Source organism: Mustela erminea, chromosome 7, assembly GCF_009829155.1.
Source record: "Mustela erminea isolate mMusErm1 chromosome 7, mMusErm1.Pri, whole genome shotgun sequence".
Classification (NCBI taxonomy): domain Eukaryota; kingdom Metazoa; phylum Chordata; class Mammalia; order Carnivora; family Mustelidae; genus Mustela; species Mustela erminea.
In genome coordinates this window covers 185,234-205,741 of record NC_045620.1, presented here as the reverse complement: position 1 = coordinate 205,741, position 20,508 = coordinate 185,234, and the positions used below count along the sequence as shown (strand labels likewise).

The window sequence follows — 20,508 nt, the reverse complement described above, 5'->3', positions numbered from 1 at the left end:
TTGGAGCAGGAACTCCCTTCTCAGCACCCCCGCTGAGGCCGTGAGCGCCCTGCGTGCCCTGGCGGTGACTGTGGCCCCCTGTCTTCCAGGGAGTCCCTGGAGGCGCTGCTGCAGAGGGCTGTGGCCCATTGCCCCAAAGCGGAGGTGCTGTGGCTTATGGGCGCCAAGTCCAAGTGGCTGGCGGGGGATGTACCCGCGGCAAGGAGCATCCTGGCTCTGGCCTTCCAGGTGGGTTGGGGCGCCAGCTGGGCCGCAAGGGGAGTGTGCACTTGAACCCTGACGCAGGGCCTGTCGGGGACTGAGGGCTCCGGAGAGCACGTGACCCAAAGCCCTCCCCCTGCTCATCAGTGGGAGCTGGCCTAAGAGAGGGGATGTGTATGGTCAGGATGCACCCAACTTGAGGTGCTCTACAGGCAGCTGGGGTCCCAGGGCTCCCAAGAGTGGGAGAACGGCCAGCTGGTGGACCTGCCTCTCGGTCATGGCTGCTCCCTGGAACCACAGGCTACACGTCCCAGAACGTAGAACGTGGGGCCAACAGGTGGCATTCCCCAGTGAGTGGAGCAGTCACCGGAGACCGCCGTTCCCCACAGAAGAGCACAGTGATGACCTCTTTCCTGCGTGGAAGCGCGGTTGTTGGTCCCTACACTCTGCCCACGGGCCGCTGGGTGCTGCCGGGCCCCTCGGGCGGGTGGAGCTGCGCCCGGACAGCTGTGCCCGGCCAGGCTCGTGGCGGCTAAGGGCATGAACTCAGTGTCAGCAGTTTGCAGCCGCACTGAAGTCCTCGAGGTTCTCATTCCCGGAGAGTTACTGTTCAGTGTTCTGGTAGTGTGAGGAAGGGGCGACACAGCGATCCACACTTCTGTCGCTCACTCGGTGCTCACAGCTTGCGTTAGTTTTTTTTTAAGATTTTATTTATTTATTTGACAGACAGAGATCACAAGTAGGCAGAGAGACAGGCAGAGAGAGCGGGGGAAGCAGGCTCCCCGCAGAGCAGAGAGCCGGATGCGGGGCTCGATCCTAGGACCTGGGATCACGACCTGAGCTGAAGGCAGAGGCTTTAACCCACTGAGCCACCCAGATGCCCCTACAGTTTGCGTTTTTATAAACTGCTGAGTCCAGCGTGAATGTCCATTTGTTGTTGCAACCCTGGCGAGCGTGAGAATGATATTTGTCCTTCCTTGACTAAAGGCCAAGAGAGGGGCCTGGCCTGTGTCTGGCCTTTGACTTTCTGCTGTCCTTTGGAGGACAGCTACGTGTTGAGATTGCTGCCCCTACGTGTTGAGATTGCCGCTCACAGCTTCTCCTGCCTTCTGCCTGGACGCTGCTGCTTGTCCCCAGTACCCCGCTCCGGGTGGCTCCCCTTTCCTTGCTGGTCCCCCTGGGGCTACCTGCCGGGTCTGTGATGCAGTCAGGCAAGTGTGGCTGGTGGGTGGCTGTGCTTTCTGGAGGCCGTGAGAATCCCACTCCTGGGTCTGCTGGATTCTGCATGTGGCCCAGTCCTAGCCCGTGGGAGCCATCCACACCATCCATGATCCCTGGGCATCCTTCCTTCCTGCTCCCCTGGACGCACTGTGATGGCCAGTGCCTTGTCTCCAGGCTTGGGAGGGGGTAGGTGTGGCAGATGCACACTGGTGGTTTCGAGAGGCCCCTGGGAAAACGGCTCTGCTACTATCAGTGTTGTTGCCTGGGCGCCTGCAAAGTGGGCTGGCTTGTATTTAGGTAGGTCATCGTTTTGGGGCCAGACCCGACTTTGTCTTCTGTTAGCCCTGGAGACGGTTGGATCAGAGCGTCCCGCAACAGAGCGAGGCCCAGCCCAGGCCCAGGCTGCCTGCTCTTGGTCAAGTGTGACCTAGCCCCGCTGTGTGCGGGTCCCTCCTGACGCTGCTGCCCTCTCCCTGCAGGCCAACCCCAACAGCGAGGAGATCTGGCTGGCCGCCGTGAAGCTGGAGTCTGAGAACAACGAATACGAGCGAGCCCGGCGTCTGCTGGCCAAGGCGCGGAGCAGCGCGCCTACTGCCCGGGTGAGCGGGCTGCCCAGGGCCCCCAGGGTCCCCGAGGCCTGTGGCCTCAGGAGGGTGTGAGGTGCCCGCTGAGGCCACGGTACTGTAGTCTTGGTGGTTCACCCTGGACTTTGAGATGCGACGCAGGGCACGGGAAGCCGCTCACAAAGGTCTGTGGGGCACGGCGGGGCCGATGGCGTTTGAGGGGAGCCGTGGCGTGAAGCCAGGGTCATCCTGGCGGGGGGCGCCTGGCCTGGCCGGGCCCTGCGTGGGAGGTGACCGTGCCATCCAGACACGCGGTGGGTGTGGGGACGGGGGCCGTCTGACGGCGGGCCTGCCGCGCAGGTGTTCATGAAGTCCGTGAAGCTGGAGTGGGTGCTGGGGAACCTCACGGCGGCCCAGGAGCTGTGTGAGGAGGCTCTGAAGCACTACGAGGACTTCCCCAAGCTGTGGATGATGAAGGGGCAGATCGAGGAGCAGGAAGAGCTGCCGGAGAAGGCTCGGGAGGCCTACGGCCAGGGGGTGAGCCTGGGGCTCGGGAGGCCCACGGCCAGGGGGTGAGCCTGGGGCTCGGGAGGCCTACGGCCAGGGGGTGAGCCTGGGGCTCGGGAGGCCCACGGCCAGGGGGTGAGCCTGGGGCTCGGGCTGCCCCTCAGAACTGGCCCTTGCAGACAGGACCCCGGGCTCCAGGGCGCCGTCCGTCTCCCCTGGTGTGGGAATGGGAGGCCCGGGGCTCAGTGACTCGCTTGGGCCCCAGCCAGGAGAGTGGTAGCAGGGGGAGACCTGGAACCCCTGGAACCCTCACTCAGGCCTGTGCGTCTCCTTCTGCGAAACTTCGTGCCCTGCATGCAGGGAAGCGTGGGTCGCACCACACTTAACGTAAGGGCTGCGGTGTACACTCCCCGTATGCACGCATGCACACGCCCTGGCAATGCACTTAAAGCCCCACACCCAGGCATGAAATGGGCAGGTCTCTGTGGATGTAAGCGCGTCCCCCCACACACACACGCAACCCATCCCAGCCCGAGGGGCTGGCCGTAGCTCTCACAACCCCTCCCTGACACCCGCCGAGCCCACTTCTGCTTTCTTTGTTGTCTGTAGTTGAAGAAATGCCCGCACTCCACCCCTCTGTGGCTCCTGCTTTCTCGGCTGGAGGAGAAGGTTGGGCAGCTGACCCGAGCTCGGGCCATCCTGGAGAAGTCGCGCCTGAAGAACCCAAAGAACCCAGGCCTGTGGTGCGTCCCGGCGGCCCCACGGCCTCCAATGGGCCGCCGGGACGCACCACAGTTGTGGTGGCCGATGGCCCACAGTTGCTCCTGTGCTGCAGCGTTTCCGGCTCGGGCCCAGGGGAAGGGGGGCAGGTGCTGGCCGTGAGGAGGCTCAGTTCCTGCCTTGGGAGCGCTCGGCCTGGACACTCAGACTGGCCTGTGGAGAGTTGGGTGCTCTGGCAGAAGGTGCCCAGGGGAGCCAGGAGCTAACGATGGGGGAGCCGGCTGGATGCGGCCAGGGAGGCAGACCCCACAGCAGAGGGGAGGTATAGACGAGGCTTTAAGGAGCCAACAGGAGGTCAGGCGAGGATGACCTTCGGCTGTGCTCCCGGAGAGGGCTTGTGTAGGGCTCATAATGTCAGGGCTGGGGCCTGGCGGTTCCCAAAGGAGACCCCAGAAAGATGGGCAGGTCCTGGACACCGCTGATGTGGTGCTCCCCATCCCGGCGACGACGGCATGCCGGCCGCACCCTCGTCCTGCACGTGTTTCCTCGCGCCTGCGTGATGTCGGGCTCCCAGGCCTTGGCTGTGGCGGTGGCCGCCGAGGGCCCTCATGGCGGTGGGGGGGGGCACCAGTGCCTCGCTTCTCTGGCGGGAGAGCTCCACCTGGCCGGGCTGGGAGCCCCAGCCCCGGGGCGTCCCGGGAACTTCAGGACTGCAGCTGGGCTTGTCCTGGGGCGGCACGCGTGGGTGCCCGACCATCTCTGTGGGCCCGTCCCTCAGGCTGGAGTCCGTCAGGCTGGAGTACCGTGCGGGGCTGAAGAACATCGCGAACACGCTGATGGCCAAGGCGCTGCAGGAGTGCCCCAGCTCCGGTAAGCGGCCCCTGGCTCCCGGGCCGGCATTTCCTGAGGGAGCAGGGTTCAGGCTCAGAAGTGTTCGTGAAGTGTGTCGTCGGTCAAAGTTCCAGCTCTCCGTGCTCTGGCAGACCCGATCCTTGTCTCCAGTGCTCGGCAGGGGACTTTGACTTCCTGTTCCGAAGCGCCCCATTGCTTTTTCTTCTGAAACCGAATTTCCATGATCTCACCCTGCATCTAAGTGTACCTGTAGCATGAACGCATTTGGAGTTAAAAAAAAAAAAAGATACTAAAAATCATCTGTAGGGGCCCCTGGTTCAGTCAGTTTAGCTTCCGACTCTTGATCTCGGGTTGTGAGTTCAAGCCCTACAGTGGGTCTAGAGATTACTCAAAAGTAATTTTTTAAAAAATCCCTTGTAAGTCCACTACTGAGAAATTGTTGCTTTTAGCTTATTTGTGCTATTACAGTGTGTGTTACTGTATACAACGGAAGTTCTTTTATGTTTAGTGTTGTGCCTTGTTTTAAAAGCTGAAAGTTTTGTTTTGTTTTAAGATTTTATTTATTTTGGGGCGTCTGGGTGGCTCAGTGGGTTAAGCCTCTGCCTTCAGCTCAGGTCATGATCCCAGGGTCCTGGGATCGAGCCCCACCTCGGGCTTTCTGCTCAGCGGGGAGCCTGCTTCTTCCTCTCTCTCTGCCTGCCTCTCTGCCTACTTGTGACCTCTGTCTGTCAAATAAGTAAATAAAATTAAAAAAAAAAAAATTTTATTTGTTTTAAGATTTGAGACAGCGAGAGGCAAAGAGAGCACAAGCAGGAGGGCGGGCTGGAAGCAGAGGGAGAAGCAGACTCCTGAAGTTGGGGCTCAGTCCCAGGATCTTGAGATCAGGACCGAGCTAAAGACAGCTGCTTAACTGACTGAGCCACCCAAATCTTCAAGAAAGTGAATTTTTTAGTGGCTTCATAAAATGTACCCATGTGGGTATACCAGAAGTATACCACTCCCCCGTCGGTCCGTTTGAATCTTTACTAGCATTTCTGCTCGTTTTGTCGTGGTGAACCCCCGGATGTGGAATTACAGAGTTGGCGGGAGTGAATCTCACAGGTCTGGAGCTCGTCCAGCCCAGTCGCTGCCGGAGAGTTGTCCGGCCTATGCCCTCAGGGCTGCTGTGTGGCAGGCAGGCAGGGCCGCCTGTGTGGCTCTCTCTAGGCAGGCCCCGTGGGCAGACATGTGGGAAGACCTAGCCGCAGTCTGAGGACACCCCGGGTTAGGGTCTTGGCCAGCCCCTCTTGGAGTAGCCTGCTCGTGGACAGGTCGCTTCTGACAACAGAGGCGGGGTCCGAGTGGTGGTGTCCTTGTGTCTGAATTGCAGGTGTCCTGTGGTCGGAAGCCATCTTTCTTGAGGCAAGGCCCCAGAGGAAGACCAAGAGCGTGGATGCCCTGAAGAAGTGTGAGCACGACCCCCACGTCCTCCTGGCTGTGGCCAAGTGAGTGGGGGGTTCCTCGGGGGGTGGCTGACCCTTGGGACCTGATGGAACCTCTTAGAATCCTTGGCCACCAGAGCTCCATGATAAAGCACTTTTGCTTTGACCCAGAGCAGCCCTGTCTGTGGGCAGAGGCCGTGCAGCCCCGTGCTGACCCGATGGCCGAGGCCGACCCTGACCACGAATGGGTGGCTTCCTCTGGGCCCGGCCTCCTTCCTTCCATCCTGACCCTTCTGATGGGAGCGGCGCCTTTAAAGTGGCACTTCACACCTGCACTGCCCTGAGTTGTAGGAGACGCACCTGCTCACGTTGGTCCACACTGAATCGAAGTAATAAGCAGAGCAAGGGGCTCTGGGCGGGTTTTTTCGTGGGAGGGAGAAAGCAGAGAGCTTCACCTTGGTGACCTCGAGGACGGTCCAGGGTCTGTCTGTCAGGCCCAGTCAGTCTGCCTGGGGGCGCAGAGATGCATGGACGGGAGACCATCCTTCCTCCGGGGTGCATGAGCCTGAGAGCAAGAGGAGTGACCCCAGTGACCCCACTCCATCAGCTCGAGTGTCCAGGGCCGGGTCAGGAGCGTCCTGGGGAGCCATGTGGTGTGCAGGGCAGAGCCTTGGGACGATCGAGTGACATTGTGGCTGGTGCTTGGGGGGCCTGAGAGCCCGGTGGGGGTTGGGTATGTTCAGAGGAGGCTGGGAGGTGACTGGTTGGTTTGAGGTGGACGGTCATCAGGAAGAACCTTGACGGGGCTCCCAGGACTGCTGCTCTGGCCTCACCTCGGGGAGGCAGCACGTGTGGCCCTGGAGCTCCCGCGTGCTGCCGTCGCCCAGAGCCAGAGTCTGGCCTACCCCAGGGGAATGTACGGGCTCTACTCCCTCGGGTCCTGCAGGGCATGTCGCCAGCCGCTGCGAGGCCGAGGGCACCGGCACCGGCGCGTGGAGGCTTCCCACCCACCAGCTCCTAAGGCCCAGCCTGAGCCCGCTGGGGACCCCTCCCTCCCGCCTGTGCTTCCGCCTCCGGGAGTGACTGTTATGTATGACTCCCTGATAGGGCGGCCATAAACCCTCGTAAAAGGCTTTGCAAAGTCAATAAGTCACTCCTTGCTGTTCTTAGGTTGCTGTTCCGCCTACCTGCTATCAGGGTTTGTGCTCTTTAAGTCATAGTTTATCTAACATCGAGCAATTAAGAATACCACAAGGCTTAAAAAACAATCAAGCTATCAAGGCACAAAATCACTCTGTGTTGTAACTGAGGCTGGTCCAAGCAGCTGCCTGACCCTCGGGCTGGCGGTGTGGGCAGTGCGGGCGCTGCTCTGGGGCCTGTGGCTACGGGGCCGGAGGGGCTTGAGGAACAGCCCCCTGGAGCTCCGGGCAGTCAGAGGGTCACCCCGCCCCCACCTCCTGCCTGCACTGGCGTGTTGGGAGGGTGCTCACGGGTCGTTTGGTTTCCGAACTTCCTCGCTCGTGGCTTCTAGCATGGGCTTGGTTTTCGGATGTCCGCATCTGCTGCGGGTTCAGGTACCTGGGGCTGACCCAAGGCCCGTCTTGTCAGGTGGGCTGGGTCCTGCCGGAGGCGGCCAGAGGTGGGCAGAATGACCCCGAAGGTGTCCATTGACGAGCAGGTTGAAACTTCACTTTCTCTGATCAAAGCCTTAATTTAGGTTTTTGTGAGGTTTACGTTGATCCTCTAGTGTTTCATCCAGAGGAAGGTAATGACTTACAGGAACCAAGTTCTTGTGTGTGGGTTTTTTAAGAAATAGCTGTTTAGACCCCTGAAGGACGGCTGAAGGTTAGTGACCTGGAGCGACCCCCAGGGAGCCAGGCGCCATTCCTCGGCCCTCCTGTCGGGAGCCTGGGAGCTCGCCAGGGAGAGGGGCAGAGTCTGCTGGCCACCACAGGCCCTGGGCTCGCCGTCCGCCTCTCGCACGGGCGAGCTGTAGCCAGAGGAGGCCAGGGCTGGGCCGTGCCCGGGCCCTCTGTGGCTTACGCTGGCCAGCACCGCTCAGGCACCCAGACGACACTACTTACGGGTCCCCGCACCGATGCTTCCGGACAGGCTGTTCTGGAGTGAGCGGAAGATCACCAAGGCCAGGGAGTGGTTCCACCGCACGGTCAAGATCGACTCGGACCTGGGGGACGCTTGGGCCTTCTTCTACAAGTTTGAGCTGCAGCACGGTACAGAGGTGAGGCGCCGCACACCGTGGCCAGCGACTGGAGTGTGGCCTCACAGTAGCAATGGGAGTGGTGTTCAGGCCCTAAAGATTCGCCTCGTGCCCCAGCAAGTTTTGTCCTACACATGAGCCCGGGGGCAGCGTGCTGGGAAGCCTAGACAGCAGCCGCTTGTCCCCGCCGCCCCCAGCACTAAACACTGTCAAAGCTGTGCTCGTCGGGGTGGGGGATAGGCTGTCCTGGGGTCCCCACAGGAGGTGGGAGCTGTGCCACGTGGGATCGGGGCAGCGCCTTGTGCAGAGAAGGCAGGCTCAGGGCAATCGGGCATGGCACAGACATGGGCTGGACTTGGCTCCGTCCGTGTGTGCTGAAATCAGCTCTGGGGAGGGTCCGTGTGGTGGGGCTTGCCCCCTGGCGGAGGGACCATCTCGATGAACACACGGGAAAGATGGCTCTGCCCCCGGCCAGGCCCGTGCCTGTGGAGCTGGGTGAGCTTGGTGGGCCGCGCAGGGGGCTTGCCTGACTCGCATGCCCGCTGGTCCCTGCCCAGGAGCAGCGAGAGGAGGTGAGGAGGCGCTGTGAGAACGCCGAGCCCCGTCACGGGGAGCTGTGGTGCGCTGTGTCCAAGGACATCGCCAACTGGCAGAGGAAGATCGGGGAGATCCTCGTGCTGGTGGCGGCCCACATCAGGAACACCTTCTGATGGTCCTTCCAGGCCCTGTGGCCGCGGCCCTTGGGGCAGCACGTGCAGGAGCACGGAGTGGTGGGGCCCTGGGCTGTCTGTCCTGCTCTTTAATTAAAAGTTTTCCAGGTAGCGTGTCCGGGTTGGTGCCCTGCAGGTTTTCTCCGCGCCGCCTCCCCCCACGAGCAGACTCAGGTTTGCGACCCCAGTCGGCTCACTGAGGTTCCTGTTTTCACGGGGGCCACTTGCAGACGGCCTCTGTCCCTCAGAGGAAGCTGTGTGCCTCCCTGGGAGAAGGGGCTGGGCACGTCACGTTCTGGGAGCAGCTGGGACAGGCTCTCCCGGGGACTCATTTGTCCCCTTTGGGTGGGGGGCACCCTGCAGGTCTGCCCGCCAGGGTAGGTAACTTTCCTAAGCGATGCAGACACCAGGCCCCACTTCTAACGTGCCTTCCACAGTGTGTTGCTGAGGGTAACTGTGAGGCCCCTCGGGTGTGTGCTGAAGGGAAATGTTACCAGGAAGCGATTTTCTCACATTTGCGTGTGGATGAGTTTTTGCTGATTTATAATCAGCAGTTTTGCTCTGAAGCCCGTAGAACCGCGCATATCTCTGGGTTGAAAGATGCGTGACCTGGGGGGCTCAGCGTGTTCTCACTGCGAATGCTGTGTGAGGACCAAGGCCTTGCTCGGGCTCTGGACCCTGAGTGTGTGTCCATCTGGAAACCAGCGGATTCTCTTAGAAGGGTGCAGACATGGGGCCAGAGGCTGTGGGTTGCCGGGAGGCCGTGGGCCGGGGAGAGGAGACGCTGGTTGTTCCGTACGGGGTGGGGAAGAGTCGCGGGCGGCTGCTCCCCCATGTTCATGCGAGAAGATGGCCCCTGGCTGACGTGGATGAGGGGCCCGTGGTGGGGCTCAGGCACGACCCATGGCTCAGCCCTCCCCGGGTGGCCCGGGTCGGGGAGCGCTTGCCTTGACGTTGATCCTGAGGCACACGCACCTTTGCCTGGAGAGCGCAGGCCCTGCTGGGTCCACCGCTGATGTGCTGGGAGCCCAAGGACGCCACCAGCCCAGAGTGGGCAGCAGACCACCCGTGTGGCCTGGGTCCCCCTCATAGACTGTGGGTGGGGAGACGCCTCCTCTTCTTAGCCCGAGGAGGGCCAGGCCTGAGAAGCCGTGTGGGGAGGCTCCCAGGGTCTTCACGGGGACTGAGACTCCTTCCATCTCCTGGAGGAGGCGAGGGGGACCCTGCCCGTTACACTGAAGACGGGGTCCTGAAGCTTTGGAGACCTTGAAGGCCGGCCAGTTCCTACACAGACATAGAAGCCAGGGCCCTGGCAGAAACCGTGACTCGGCCACGGTCGTGGGGGTGGCTGGCACCCTTCTGTGCCCTGAGATGGACATGGCTTCTCCCCCACACCCCTCTGAGCTCACTGTCAGGTGAGGCCTTCTGCAGAGCCCTTGGAAAGTTCCATTGCGTCTGGACCATCCGGTGTGAATGTCGTCTTCTCCTTTGGACGGGGGTCGTTTGCTCTGAAGTGCTGAGACCGCTTTCCTCCCCGGGAAAAAAACAGACCTTGGGTTTTCTGTAGCTGACGCTTCTTCAGTTCCAGCTCAGGGCACGTTGGCTTCTGGAGGCTGCCCTTGGTCTGCGGTGCGGGCTGGAGGGATGACCAGCTGGGCACCGCCACGCAGGGGTGTGGTGGCCCAGCTCCGGGAGAGCCTTTTTTGGCAAGCGGCCACGACTGCCCCCAGCAGAAGACCCTGTCAGCCCAGGAGAGCTGAGCGGCAGGAGGAGCCTGGGACGTGCCACACCTGGGACCTGCGGGGGCCGGTGTCTGTGGCGGAGCCCGGGGCTTAGGCCCACCTCCCCTCCTTCTGCCGGCAGCCAGGTTCCCAGGAGGCAGCACCTACTGACCGCCGAGGAAGGCCGCCGTGGAGGGCTGCACAGGCCCCTTGGCCTCTTCTGGCTGCCCGCCCCCACCCCCTGCAGCCGGGCCCTGCCCTGCCCACCAGACACCCCACCGCTCCCTCAGCGGAGCGTATCTTCCTGGGGCTGGTGGCTTAGTCCGAGACCCACTGGGTGGGAAGAGAGCCCGCAGCTGCCGGGCTCCAGGGGCAGGTTCACTGAAGAAGCAGCTGGATAGGAGGTGGGGGGAGGGGGAGGGGGGAGGGCTGGGATCCTGGGGCCTCCCTCCGCTCCCTCCCTCCTGTGCTCCGGGGAGCCAACTTCAAACGCCTCGTCTGCCTGCCGCCAGCCGCCCTGCCGCAGCCTGTCCTGGGAAGCCCTGCTGGCCAGGCCGGGAGCAGGAGGCCCTGGAGCGGCAGCCGCGCTCCCTACCTGAGGACCCAGGGTCATGTGGAAGGCCCACCGCCGGGAGTGAGGGCAGGCCTCGCCCCGAGAGGCCCATGGTGAGCTGTGCTGGGCAGTCGAGGGGGCTCACCCACGGCTGCGCTGCGGAGGTTTGGGGAGGGGGCGCAGCCTGAGGGAGGCTCTGGGACCCTCTGTGCCCTCCTGGGAAATCCCCCTCGGTTCCGGTCCCCTCGGCCTGCCAGGCCTGGCCCTGGGTGCTCTTGCCTGTTGTTCCCGGTGGGGGTGGGGGGGCGTGGGGAAGGACGGGGTCTCCTGGCCCCCCAGGTAGGCCTCCTGGTGCCAGGGCCGCCCTGTCCTTCCTGCCTGGGCTGGGAGATGGCCAGCCTGCCCCCCATGGCTCTCCCTTCAGCACCCACAGCTCTGGCTTTGGCTGGGACCTCTGACCGGCTGGGCATGCCTGAGGGCAGCCTGGAGGAGGGGCCGCGACAGATGGAGTCTGCTCCTCCTGCCAGTGCCGCCCCCCGGGGCTCTGCCGACGGGGTGCTGCTCAGTCAGGCTCACCCCTGGGCCGGGAAGCGGAGTCGAGTCCTGCGTCTCACTGGCTTCGCAGGATTAATTTCCCAGTGGCTGTTGGACTCTTGCCTGGGGGCCTAAGGGTGGGTGTGTGGCCCCGGGTCTGGGAGCTAACTGCTCTCTGAGTTTGGTGCTTGGGGTTCTGGGTGGGGGCGGGCTTCTCCCCCAGCCAGACCCTTCTGGAGGGGGAGGCCTGGAGAAAGGTGGTGGGGCCACAATGCGGCCCCTTCCTCCCTTGCCTCTGGGGGTTTCCCCAAGCCTTCCCCTCCCAGAGGGGTGTGGCCTTGAGCTCTGAGCCCTCAGCCCTGTCCTGGTTGGGCTGCAGGTGCAGGGGTACCCGGTTTCCCATGGCTGTGAGAGCTGGTTGTGACGGATCTGTTGGTGAGCAGTGGGAGTAGGTCAGTTCTGCCCCTGCTCTGGGGACCCCCAAGTGAGCCGAGCTCTGGGGAGCAGGCGCTGCTCATCTGGAGGAGAGCCTGGCTCTGCTGGGGGTTGTGTTGGGAAGTGTGGGGATGAGTTCAGGCATGGCCCGGGGAGAGGCTGTCCCTAGACCGAGGTCAGCCCTGCCCCGCAGCCTTCCAGGCTCTTGGCCCTGTGCTCCTGCGTCTGGAGCCCCTGTCCCCTCCTGGCTCCGTGGGCCTGCCTTCCCAGCGCCCTGCCCCGTGCCCATATCATCCACCCCACCGATCTCTGCAAGAGCGCTGAGCTGTCTGGTGTGCAGGCCCCACTGCCTGCCTGTCCTGCTAGATCATGCCTAGTCCTGGATGGCACAGTGACAGCTCCGTTGCAGACCCGCTCCGAGACCCCAGGGGATGGCTGCCTTGGGGGACTGTCCAAAGCAAATTGCCTGAGGGGTGGCCAGAGGGGAGGCCCCCTGCACAGGCCCGGGCGCCCCACCCTGACGCCGAGTCCCTTCCAGGTGCCTCCCAAGCCTGCGCTCTGGGCAGTCCTGCTGGCTCTGCTGGGAATGGCGCCAGGCCGGTCGGGGCTCCGCACCTGCAGCGTCCCTGACGTGCTCCGCCACTACCGCGCCGTCATCTTTGAGGACCTGCAGGCAGCTGTGAGGCAGGCTGGGCCAGGGGCAGAGTGGCCGGGGCCAGGCTCCCCACACCTCCCTTTCATTCACAAAAACCTGACTGGAGCTGCGGGCCCTGGATGGCGGGGCCTGCGGGGGGCGGTCTGCAGTGCCCAGAAGGTACGGAGTCCGCGCCCCCAGCCCTGCCCTCCGGGGGCCTCCCCACAGGGCTCCCCCCACAGGTCTCCCCACAGGTCTCCCCACAGGTCTCCTCACAGGTCTCCCCACAGGTCTCCTCACAGGTCTCCCCACAGGTCCCCCCACAGGTCTCCCCACAGGTCCCCCCACAGGTCTCCCCACAGGTCCCCCCACAGGTCTCCTCACAGGTCTCCCCACAGGTCTCCCCACAGGTCTCCTCACAGGTCTCCCCACAGGTCTCCCCACCCGCTCCCCACAGGTCTCCTCACAGGTCCCCCCACAGGTCTCCCCACAGGCTCCCCACAGGTCTCCCCACAGGTCCCCTCACAGGTCTCCCCACAGGTCCCCCCACAGGTCTCCTCACAGGTCTCCCCACAGGTCTCCCCACAGGTCTCCTCACAGGTCTCCCCACAGGTCTCCCCACCCGCTCCCCACAGGTCTCCTCACAGGTCCCCCCACAGGTCTCCCCACAGGCTCCCCACAGGTCTCCCCACAGGTCCCCTCACAGGTCTCCCCACAGGTCCCCTCACAGGTCTCCCCACAGGCTCCCCACAGGTCTCCCCACAGGTCTCCCCACAGGTCTCCTCACAGGTCTCCCCACAGGTCTCCCCACAGGTCCCCCCACAGGTCCCCCCACAGGTCTCCCCACAGGTCCCCCCACAGGTCCCCCCACAGGTCTCCCCACAGGTCCCCCCACAGGTCTCCCCACAGGTCTCCCCACAGGTCTCCTCACAGGCCTCCCCTCAGGTCTCCCCACAGGTCTCACAGGTCTCCCCACAGGTCCCCCCACAGGTCTCCCCACAGGCTCCCCACAGGTCTCCTCACAGGTCTCCTCACAGGTCTCCTCACAGGTCTCCCCACAGGTCTCCCCACAGGCTCCCCACAGGTCTCCTCACAGGTCTCCCCACAGGTCTCCTCACAGGCCTCCCCACAGGTCTCACAGGCCTCCCCACAGGTCTCACAGGTCTCCCCACAGGTCTCACAGGTCTCCCCACAGGTCCCCCCACAGGTCTCCCCACAGGCTCCCCACAGGTCTCCTCACAGGTCTCCTCACAGGTCTCCCCACAGGTCTCCCCACAGGCTCCCCACAGGTCTCCTCACAGGTCTCCCCACAGGTCTCCTCACAGGTCTCCCCACAGGTCTCCCCACAGGCTCCCCACAGGTCTTCTCACAGGTCTCCCCACAGGTCTCCCCACAGGCCCCCCACAGGCTCCCCACAGGTCTCCCCACAGGGCTCCCCACAGGTCTCCCCACAGGCTCCCCACAGGTCTCCTCACAGGTCTCCCCACAGGTCCCCCCACAGGTCTCCTCACAGGTCTCCCCACAGGTCCCCCCACAGGTCTCCTCACAGGTCTCCCCACAGGTCCCCCCACAGGTCTCCTCACAGGTCTCCCCACAGGTCCCGTCACAGGTCCCCCCACAGGTCTCCTCACAGGTCTCCCCACAGGTCTCCTCACAGGTCCCCCCACAGGTCCCCCCACAGGTCTCCTCACAGGTCTCCCCACAGGTCCCCCCACAGGTCTCCTCACAGGTCTCCCCACAGGTCCCCCCACAGGTCTCCTCACAGGTCTTCTCACAGGTCTCCCCACAGGCTCCCCACAGGCCCCCCACAGGCTCCCCACAGGTCTCCCCACAGGGCTCCCCACAGGGCTCCCCACAGGCTCCCCACAGGTCTCCTCACAGGTCTCCCCACAGGTCCCCCCACAGGTCTCCTCACAGGTCTCCCCACAGGTCCCCCCACAGGTCTCCTCACAGGTCTCCCCACAGGTCCCCCCACAGGTCTCCCCACAGGCTCCCCACAGGTCTTCTCACAGGTCTCCCCACAGGCTCCCCACAGGCCCCCCACAGGCTCCCCACAGGTCTCCCCACAGGGCTCCCCACAGGTCTCCCCACAGGCTCCCCACAGGTCTCCTCACAGGTCTCCCCACAGGTCCCCCCACAGGTCTCCTCACAGGTCTCCCCACAGGTCCCCCCACAGGTCTCCTCACAGGTCTCCCCACAGGTCCCCCCACAGGTCTCCTCACAGGTCTCCCCACAGGTCCCGTCACAGGTCCCCCCACAGGTCTCCTCACAGGTCTCCCCACAGGTCTCCTCACAGGTCCCCCCACAGGTCCCCCCACAGGTCTCCTCACAGGTCTCCCCACAGGTCCCCCCACAGGTCTCCTCACAGGTCTCCCCACAGGTCCCCCCCACAGGTCTCCTCACAGGTCTCCCCACAGGTCCCGTCACAGGTCTCCCCACAGGTCCCCCCACAGGTCTCCTCAACAGGTCTCCGCACAGGCTCCCCACAGGTCTCCTCACAGGTCTCCCCACAGGTCTCCTCACAGGCTCCCCACAGGTCTCCTCACAGGTCCCCCCACAGGTCCCCCCACAGGTCTCCTCACAGGTCTCCCCACAGGTCCCCCCACAGGTCTCCTCACAGGTCCCCCCACAGGTCCCCCCACAGGTCTCCTCACAGGTCTCCCCACAGGTCCCCCCACAGGTCTCCTCACAGGTCTCCTCACAGGTCTCCTCACAGGTCTCCCCACAGGTCCCCCCACAGGCTCCCCAGCCCCCACTCGCCTCCCTCCCTTCCCCAGGAGCACGGTATCCTACTGGCGATCGCGTCCCTGGGTCGGACCCTGCGCAGGGCGGTGGCCCGGGGCCGCCGCGGGGCCCTGGAGAAGACAGCGTGGACCGTCGCCATGCGCACCGAGGCGGTGATGCGGCGCCACTGCGGGACGCTGAGCCAGGTGCGCGGGCCCACAGCCGGGTCCCTCCGCTTCCACGGGCGCCCCCCACCCCCGCCGCACCGCGCCTCCCGTGGCGCAGTGACAGCTCCGTTGTCGCTCCGTTGTCCCAGACGGGGGCACCGTCTGGGAGCTCCAGGGGCCAGACGCGAGCCTGGGGGTGGGGGTGGGGGCGGGGACGGCGGGGACCGTGGGCGCTCGCTGACCGTCCCGTCCCCGACAGCGGAGCCGGCGGCCCAAGACGCGCCCTCCCCGGAGTCGCCGCGGCCGGAGGCGGCTCCTCGTGCGCGCCCTGGACGCCGTCGCCACCTGCTGGGAGAAACTCTTCGCGCTGCGGGCGGCGGCCCCCGGGGGTCCCTAGCGCGCGTCCTGCGCGGGCCCAGGAGCAGCCGGCGGGGCCGCGGGGCCGCGGGGCCTGGGCTCGGGCTTCGTCTGCGGCCGAGCGCGGTCCCTCCCTCCGGTGGGCCCCGCGCGGGGTCCCGGCCCCTCCCGCGCCGCGGCCCGCGCTCCTCCGAGGGCCCGAGTCCTGGAGATGATGCCCCCGGACGCCAGGCCGGGACTCAATAAACTGCTGGTGCTGCGACCCGGCCGTCTTCCTTCGCCCCCGCCTCTGCGGCCGCGCGGGGAGTGGGCGCTGGGGGCCGCGCGGCCCCCGCCCGCAGAGCCAGCCCGCGCCCCGCACCTGCGCGAGGACCGCGGCGCTGCGCTCCCGGCCTTGGGCAGCAGGGGGCGGTCGGGACCCCCCTTCCCGGCGGTCGGCCCGGGCGGACGCGGGGTGCGGGTGGGGGCGGGGGCTCCGGCGGGCCCTGAAATGTCCGGTCTCCGTCCTGCTCCGCTCTGGAGTGGGGGAAGGGGCGGACACGGAGGGGAAGAGAAGGCCGAGCTTTGTGAATTCAGAGCAAAACAACCGGATAAAGGAAACGGGCCTGAAGGGAAGCCAGAGTCGCTGGCCCTGGCTGCAAGTGGGGCCAGGCCGTTTCCTGCGGCCCCGGGAGGGGCGGCCACCGCCCCCTCTCTGGACGCGGACAGGCTGGTCAGGGATCCACTCTTGTGCTCTGGGACCGTATGTTTGCTTGGCAGGGTGCGGGGCTGACCCTGGACTCCCCCAGCCACAGACGCAGAGACGGGGGTGTGCACAGCCCCCTCCCCAGTCACACCCGATGGGGAGGGAGAGAGGGTCAGCTAGAGAGAGCCCCTGGCCAAGGAGGACGCCTGGTGGACCCAACACCCATCACACTCTTCTATGGACGGTGGACGGACCCAGCAGGCACCAGAGCAGGCCTTGCCTCTGGGGTACCCTGGCAGAGCAGAGACAAGCGGTGGGGGGGGGGGTCCAGAAGGCCGCGGTGGCGGGGCAGTCCCCACTAGCACAACGTGAAGAGCTGGACTAGCTGACCTGGACCCAGCTCCCCGCCGCACACGTGTGAGCACATTCAGTCTGTACGACGGAACAAGGGTCCCTGATGAGACCCAGGCCCTGGGAGGTCATCCCTTGTCCCGAAGCCTTAAGAGCTGGGCAAGACCCAGGCCCGGAGCACGGTTACGGCCCATGTGCGCCCTGTGCGCGGGGCGGGGAGCCAAGCTTCCCAGACCTCAGGGGGCCGTCGGTCACCTGCCACCACAGTGTGCAGCTGCCCTGGGGGCCCCGTCGCGGTGAGGGGGACACCTACGGTGCAGGTACCCTGTGCCCCGTGGAGCATTCCACGGCTCAGGTGTCTGCAGCCCGCGCTGTGCGCGTGCCATGGTCTGGAGCTCGAGGCCACGGGAGGAGGCTCAGTCGGGCTGAGAAAGCAGCCCAGGGCTGGAGGGTCTAAGCGGAGGGCAGGTGCTGGAGTCCAGATCATGAAAGAACCCTATGGCTTGCACGGACATGGAATGGGTTTGGGGCCGTGTGGTGGAGGTGGGGCCAAAGGAGGTGGTTTGGACCTGGGCGGGTGAGGAGTGACCCAGGCAATGCCAGGGTCCTGGCCTGAGTGCCTGGGTGTGTCCTCGTGTGGGCTTGGAGAGGCCTGACGGAGGAGCGGACGTGGGTGTTGCGGCTCCTGTCGCTGGACTCCTCTGCCCTTGCCTGCATGTTGGGGTGGCAGGAAAAGTCCCAGTTTGGTTGGAGCATCAGTTAGGGGGCCACCAAGTTGAGGGTGGAAGGTCAGTAAGAGAGTGTAAGGGTGTGGGTGTAGGAACAGGAGGGGGACAGGCTCTCCATGGAGGCCCCCACCCTGCTCCTGTTTGCCAGCAGTCTCCCTGCACCGAAGTCCGGCCCAGACCCAGAGCCTGAGGCGACAGCATTCCTCTCCAAGTGGCATCAGAGCACAACCTCTGGGGCGTCAGGCCTACTGTCCACCCACGGTTCCCTCTTCCCACTGCTGAGAGCAACCAGGCCGTTCCTGGGAGGGGTGGGTGGTGAGGGGGCAGCCCCTCCATCTGCCAAGGCTGAGCAACAGCTGGGGTGGGGGGCAGCAGGAAAGGGAGCAGAGGCCTCAGAGTTTCAGGGACACAATCCTGAGTCCTAGACCACGACCCCGTGAACGGGCACACTGACCCTACTGTTCTCCCTGGAGGCTCCTACCAGAACCCATGTGGTTGTGTGTGTGTGTGTGTGTGTGTGTGTGAGAGTGTGCACGCATGGGTGTGCTGAGGGGCTGGCCATGAGGATGGACACACAGGTGCATGTGTCCTGGACCTGGCCCAGCCCCCCTGCCTGGCAGAGCCCCCCTCTTCCAGGCAGCCCTCCTGAAGTCTAACTCTGGTTTGCCCTGGCAAGGTGAACTTGTTGGGGCAGGGACTGGAGGCCTGTAGCCTGAGCCGGCTGAACCCAGCGCCCCCAGTGTCGCACCTGGAGTGTTCTCAGCGTGAGCCCCGATCCCCACCCGACCCTGTCCTCCTGGCCTTTCGCTCGAGTGAGCAGCCTCCATGCCCGGCGGAGACCCACACGTCGTCTTGCCAACCACTTGATAACAGGCCAGCATCGTAGGTGTGGAGACCGAGACCCTTTTCCCCAAATCGCACACCATCTGTATCAGCGTCCTGGGGCTGCTGTGACGGTCACAAATGGTGTGGCTTAGCACAGTAGAGATTTCTTCCCTTGTGGTCCAGAGGCCCGAAGTCATTGTCACAGGCTGGAAGTCAGGCTGTCGTCGGGCTGTGCTCCCCCGTGGGCCACATCCAGCCCGGCTTCCCACAGCCACGGCAGGCTCCCTCCTCCACGGAGCCTTTTCCTTCTGGGTTTGTGTGTGTGTGTGTGAAGATTGTATTTATTTATTTGACAGAGAGACACAGTGAGAGACGGAACACAGGCAGGGGGAGTGGGAGATGGAGAAGTTCCTGCTGAGCAGGGAGCCCCAAGCAGGGCTCGATCCCAGGACCCCAGGATCATGACCTGAGCCAAAGGCAGACGCTTCACCGACTGAGTCCTCCGGGGGTCCCAGCCTCCTCCTTCTTAGGAGGCTCTTTGCCCACAGGCTACGGGCAACCTGCGTGATCCAGGATGATCTCAAGATCCCGAGACACACCTACCAAGAGCTTTTTTTCTATATAAGCCCTGACCCACAGGCGCTGGGAGGTGGCCCTCTCTCTCCTGGGGCCACCATCCCACCATAGCCATGTTGTGGCTCACATAGGATGGCAGCAAGTTGGGCTTCTGGCTCCTGGGACAAAGTCCACTGGCCCAGGGTGAGGGTATCCCAGCCAGAGCAGGCCTGGGGGCAGGAGGAGAGCCACCGTGACCTGCCAAGACACAGAGAGCAGAGGGCCAGCCAGGGTTGCTTGCTCAGACCCCATGCTGTTTGCTTGTGTGTTCGGCTCCGAGACCCTCCTTGTGGCCCATCACAGCACAGAACCGCAGGCTGGATCGGACCGGAGCCAGCAGAGGTGCAGGGACACAGACAGGGACAAAGCTGTGCTGCGCGCCCCTCCTTGCCGCCGTCTGGGGCAGGCTCGTGGTCGGCTCGGGGGGCTTCAGCCGTGGCATCCCCTCCGGTCTAGCGCCTTCTCAGCTGCTTCCAGGGAGGTGGGGGCTGGGTCCCTGAAGGAGGGGCCGTGCCAGGGTGGGAGATGGGGCTGCGGGGCACAGGCCAGGGTTGTGCAACTTCCTGAAGCCAGGGAGCCAGACCCCCCGTGTGCAGCTCCAGAAGGAGGGGGGGCCAGGCCGACTTTGAAGGGGAGCCTGTGTCCCGCCGCCTCCCCAGACGGGGAGCTTTTGAAAAAACATCTGCAACACGGGCGCCTGGCAAACCCGGCCCTGGATGGGAAAACCAAAACGTTCTTCCCGCCTTTGCCACTTGTGTGTTCCCCACCCTGACCACCCGCTGCTCTCTCCCCGCCCCCTTTCCCACCTCTGCCTCTCTGCAGGCGCCAAAGACCACATGGGGGGTCCATCCAGCCCCGCGTGCTGACCCTTCAGAGGCCCCTCCCTCCTCCACGTGCCTCCCTCGGGGGGGTGAAGCAAGGGGAGGTGGTGGGAAAGCCGAGCATCGAGCACCGCCCGCGCCCAGACCCTGGGCAGATGCGCTTCCCGTGCGCCTCGGGGCAGGATGGGAGCTCGCCGGGCCCTGCACCTGGCGCTGGGCGCCAAGGGGGCGTGGGCTCACGCTCTGGCCGGAGGAAGCATCTGCGCCCAGAGCTGAAGGGTGCGCTGGCCTGGCCGGCACTGGGCCCCTGCGTGTGAGACCGCGGGTGGGCCCCCGGCCTGCAGGTGTGCAAGGAGGCGGCCTGGGCCAGCTGGAGTTGGTGCGGGAACAAACACGGCCCGGGCTCCAGGAAGCAAAGCCAGTGCTCAGGGCTGGGGGGAGGGGGGTGCCAGGTGCTGGGGCCCATTGTCCCTGCCAGCAGCCTGCAGGACCCTGGGGGGCTCCCAGGGACAGTCCCCATCCTGTCCCATCCCGAGGAAAAGACCCGGCTTTGTAAACACAGACGAAAACAACCACCATTATCCCTCCAACCCCAGCAAAGCCCACCTCCATGGCCTTCCGACTGAAGAAGCAGCAGGGGTTAATGCTTGCTGGGGGAAGTGAGTCCTTGTTTGGGGGGAAATGGGCAGGTCAGGACCTGGGAAGGGGAGTGTGTTGTGGGGGAGGTGGGCCAGCTTGGGATTGGACGCTGGTCCCTGGGTCACCTCTGGGCTGTGGCTGGGACTTTTTGGTTTAAGTTCATATTTTATAGTAATGGCTCCATCCAATATGGGGCTTGAGCTCACGACCCCGAGATGGAGAGGGGCAGGCTCTTCCCGCTGAGCCCGCTGGGTACCCCGAGCTGTGTCTCGAGGGGACCTCTGCTCACGTCTGTGCAGCGGCACA

The 20,508-nt window shown here is 64.5% G+C and overlaps 2 protein-coding genes across 7 annotated transcripts in view; both read left to right on the top strand.

The window, feature by feature from the left end:
- Positions 1 to 8,529, top strand: part of PRPF6 (pre-mRNA processing factor 6) — a 40,192-nt gene extending 31,663 nt beyond the window's left edge. For both annotated transcript variants that reach the window (XM_032353500.1, XM_032353499.1), the window contains 8 exons: positions 90 to 228; positions 1,902 to 2,021; positions 2,346 to 2,522; positions 3,102 to 3,235; positions 3,991 to 4,082; positions 5,434 to 5,548; positions 7,598 to 7,724; positions 8,261 to 8,529. In XM_032353500.1, the coding sequence (XP_032209391.1) occupies positions 90 to 228; positions 1,902 to 2,021; positions 2,346 to 2,522; positions 3,102 to 3,235; positions 3,991 to 4,082; positions 5,434 to 5,548; positions 7,598 to 7,724; positions 8,261 to 8,413 (1,057 nt within the window). In that variant the 3' untranslated portion in view covers positions 8,414 to 8,529. The remainder of the gene's footprint in view (positions 1 to 89; positions 229 to 1,901; positions 2,022 to 2,345; positions 2,523 to 3,101; positions 3,236 to 3,990; positions 4,083 to 5,433; positions 5,549 to 7,597; positions 7,725 to 8,260) is intronic.
- A 93-nt stretch (positions 8,530 to 8,622) lies between these two features.
- C7H20orf204 (chromosome 7 C20orf204 homolog) lies at positions 8,623 to 15,975 on the top strand. Of its 5 annotated transcripts, none has more exons than XM_032353582.1 (4): positions 8,623 to 10,800; positions 12,195 to 12,522; positions 15,032 to 15,220; positions 15,441 to 15,972. In XM_032353582.1, exons 1-4 carry the CDS (start codon positions 10,798 to 10,800, stop codon positions 15,782 to 15,784), a joined length of 864 nt encoding a protein of 287 aa, XP_032209473.1. In that variant the 5' UTR covers positions 8,623 to 10,797; the 3' UTR covers positions 15,785 to 15,972. The 5 variants fall into 5 exon arrangements, with proteins under 5 accessions (XP_032209473.1, XP_032209474.1, XP_032209470.1 ...); XM_032353583.1 differs by having other exon boundaries at positions 12,195 to 12,470; positions 15,068 to 15,220; positions 15,441 to 15,670; XM_032353579.1 differs by having other exon boundaries at positions 12,195 to 12,470; positions 15,068 to 15,975.
- Positions 15,976 to 20,508: the final 4,533 nt, after the last annotated feature.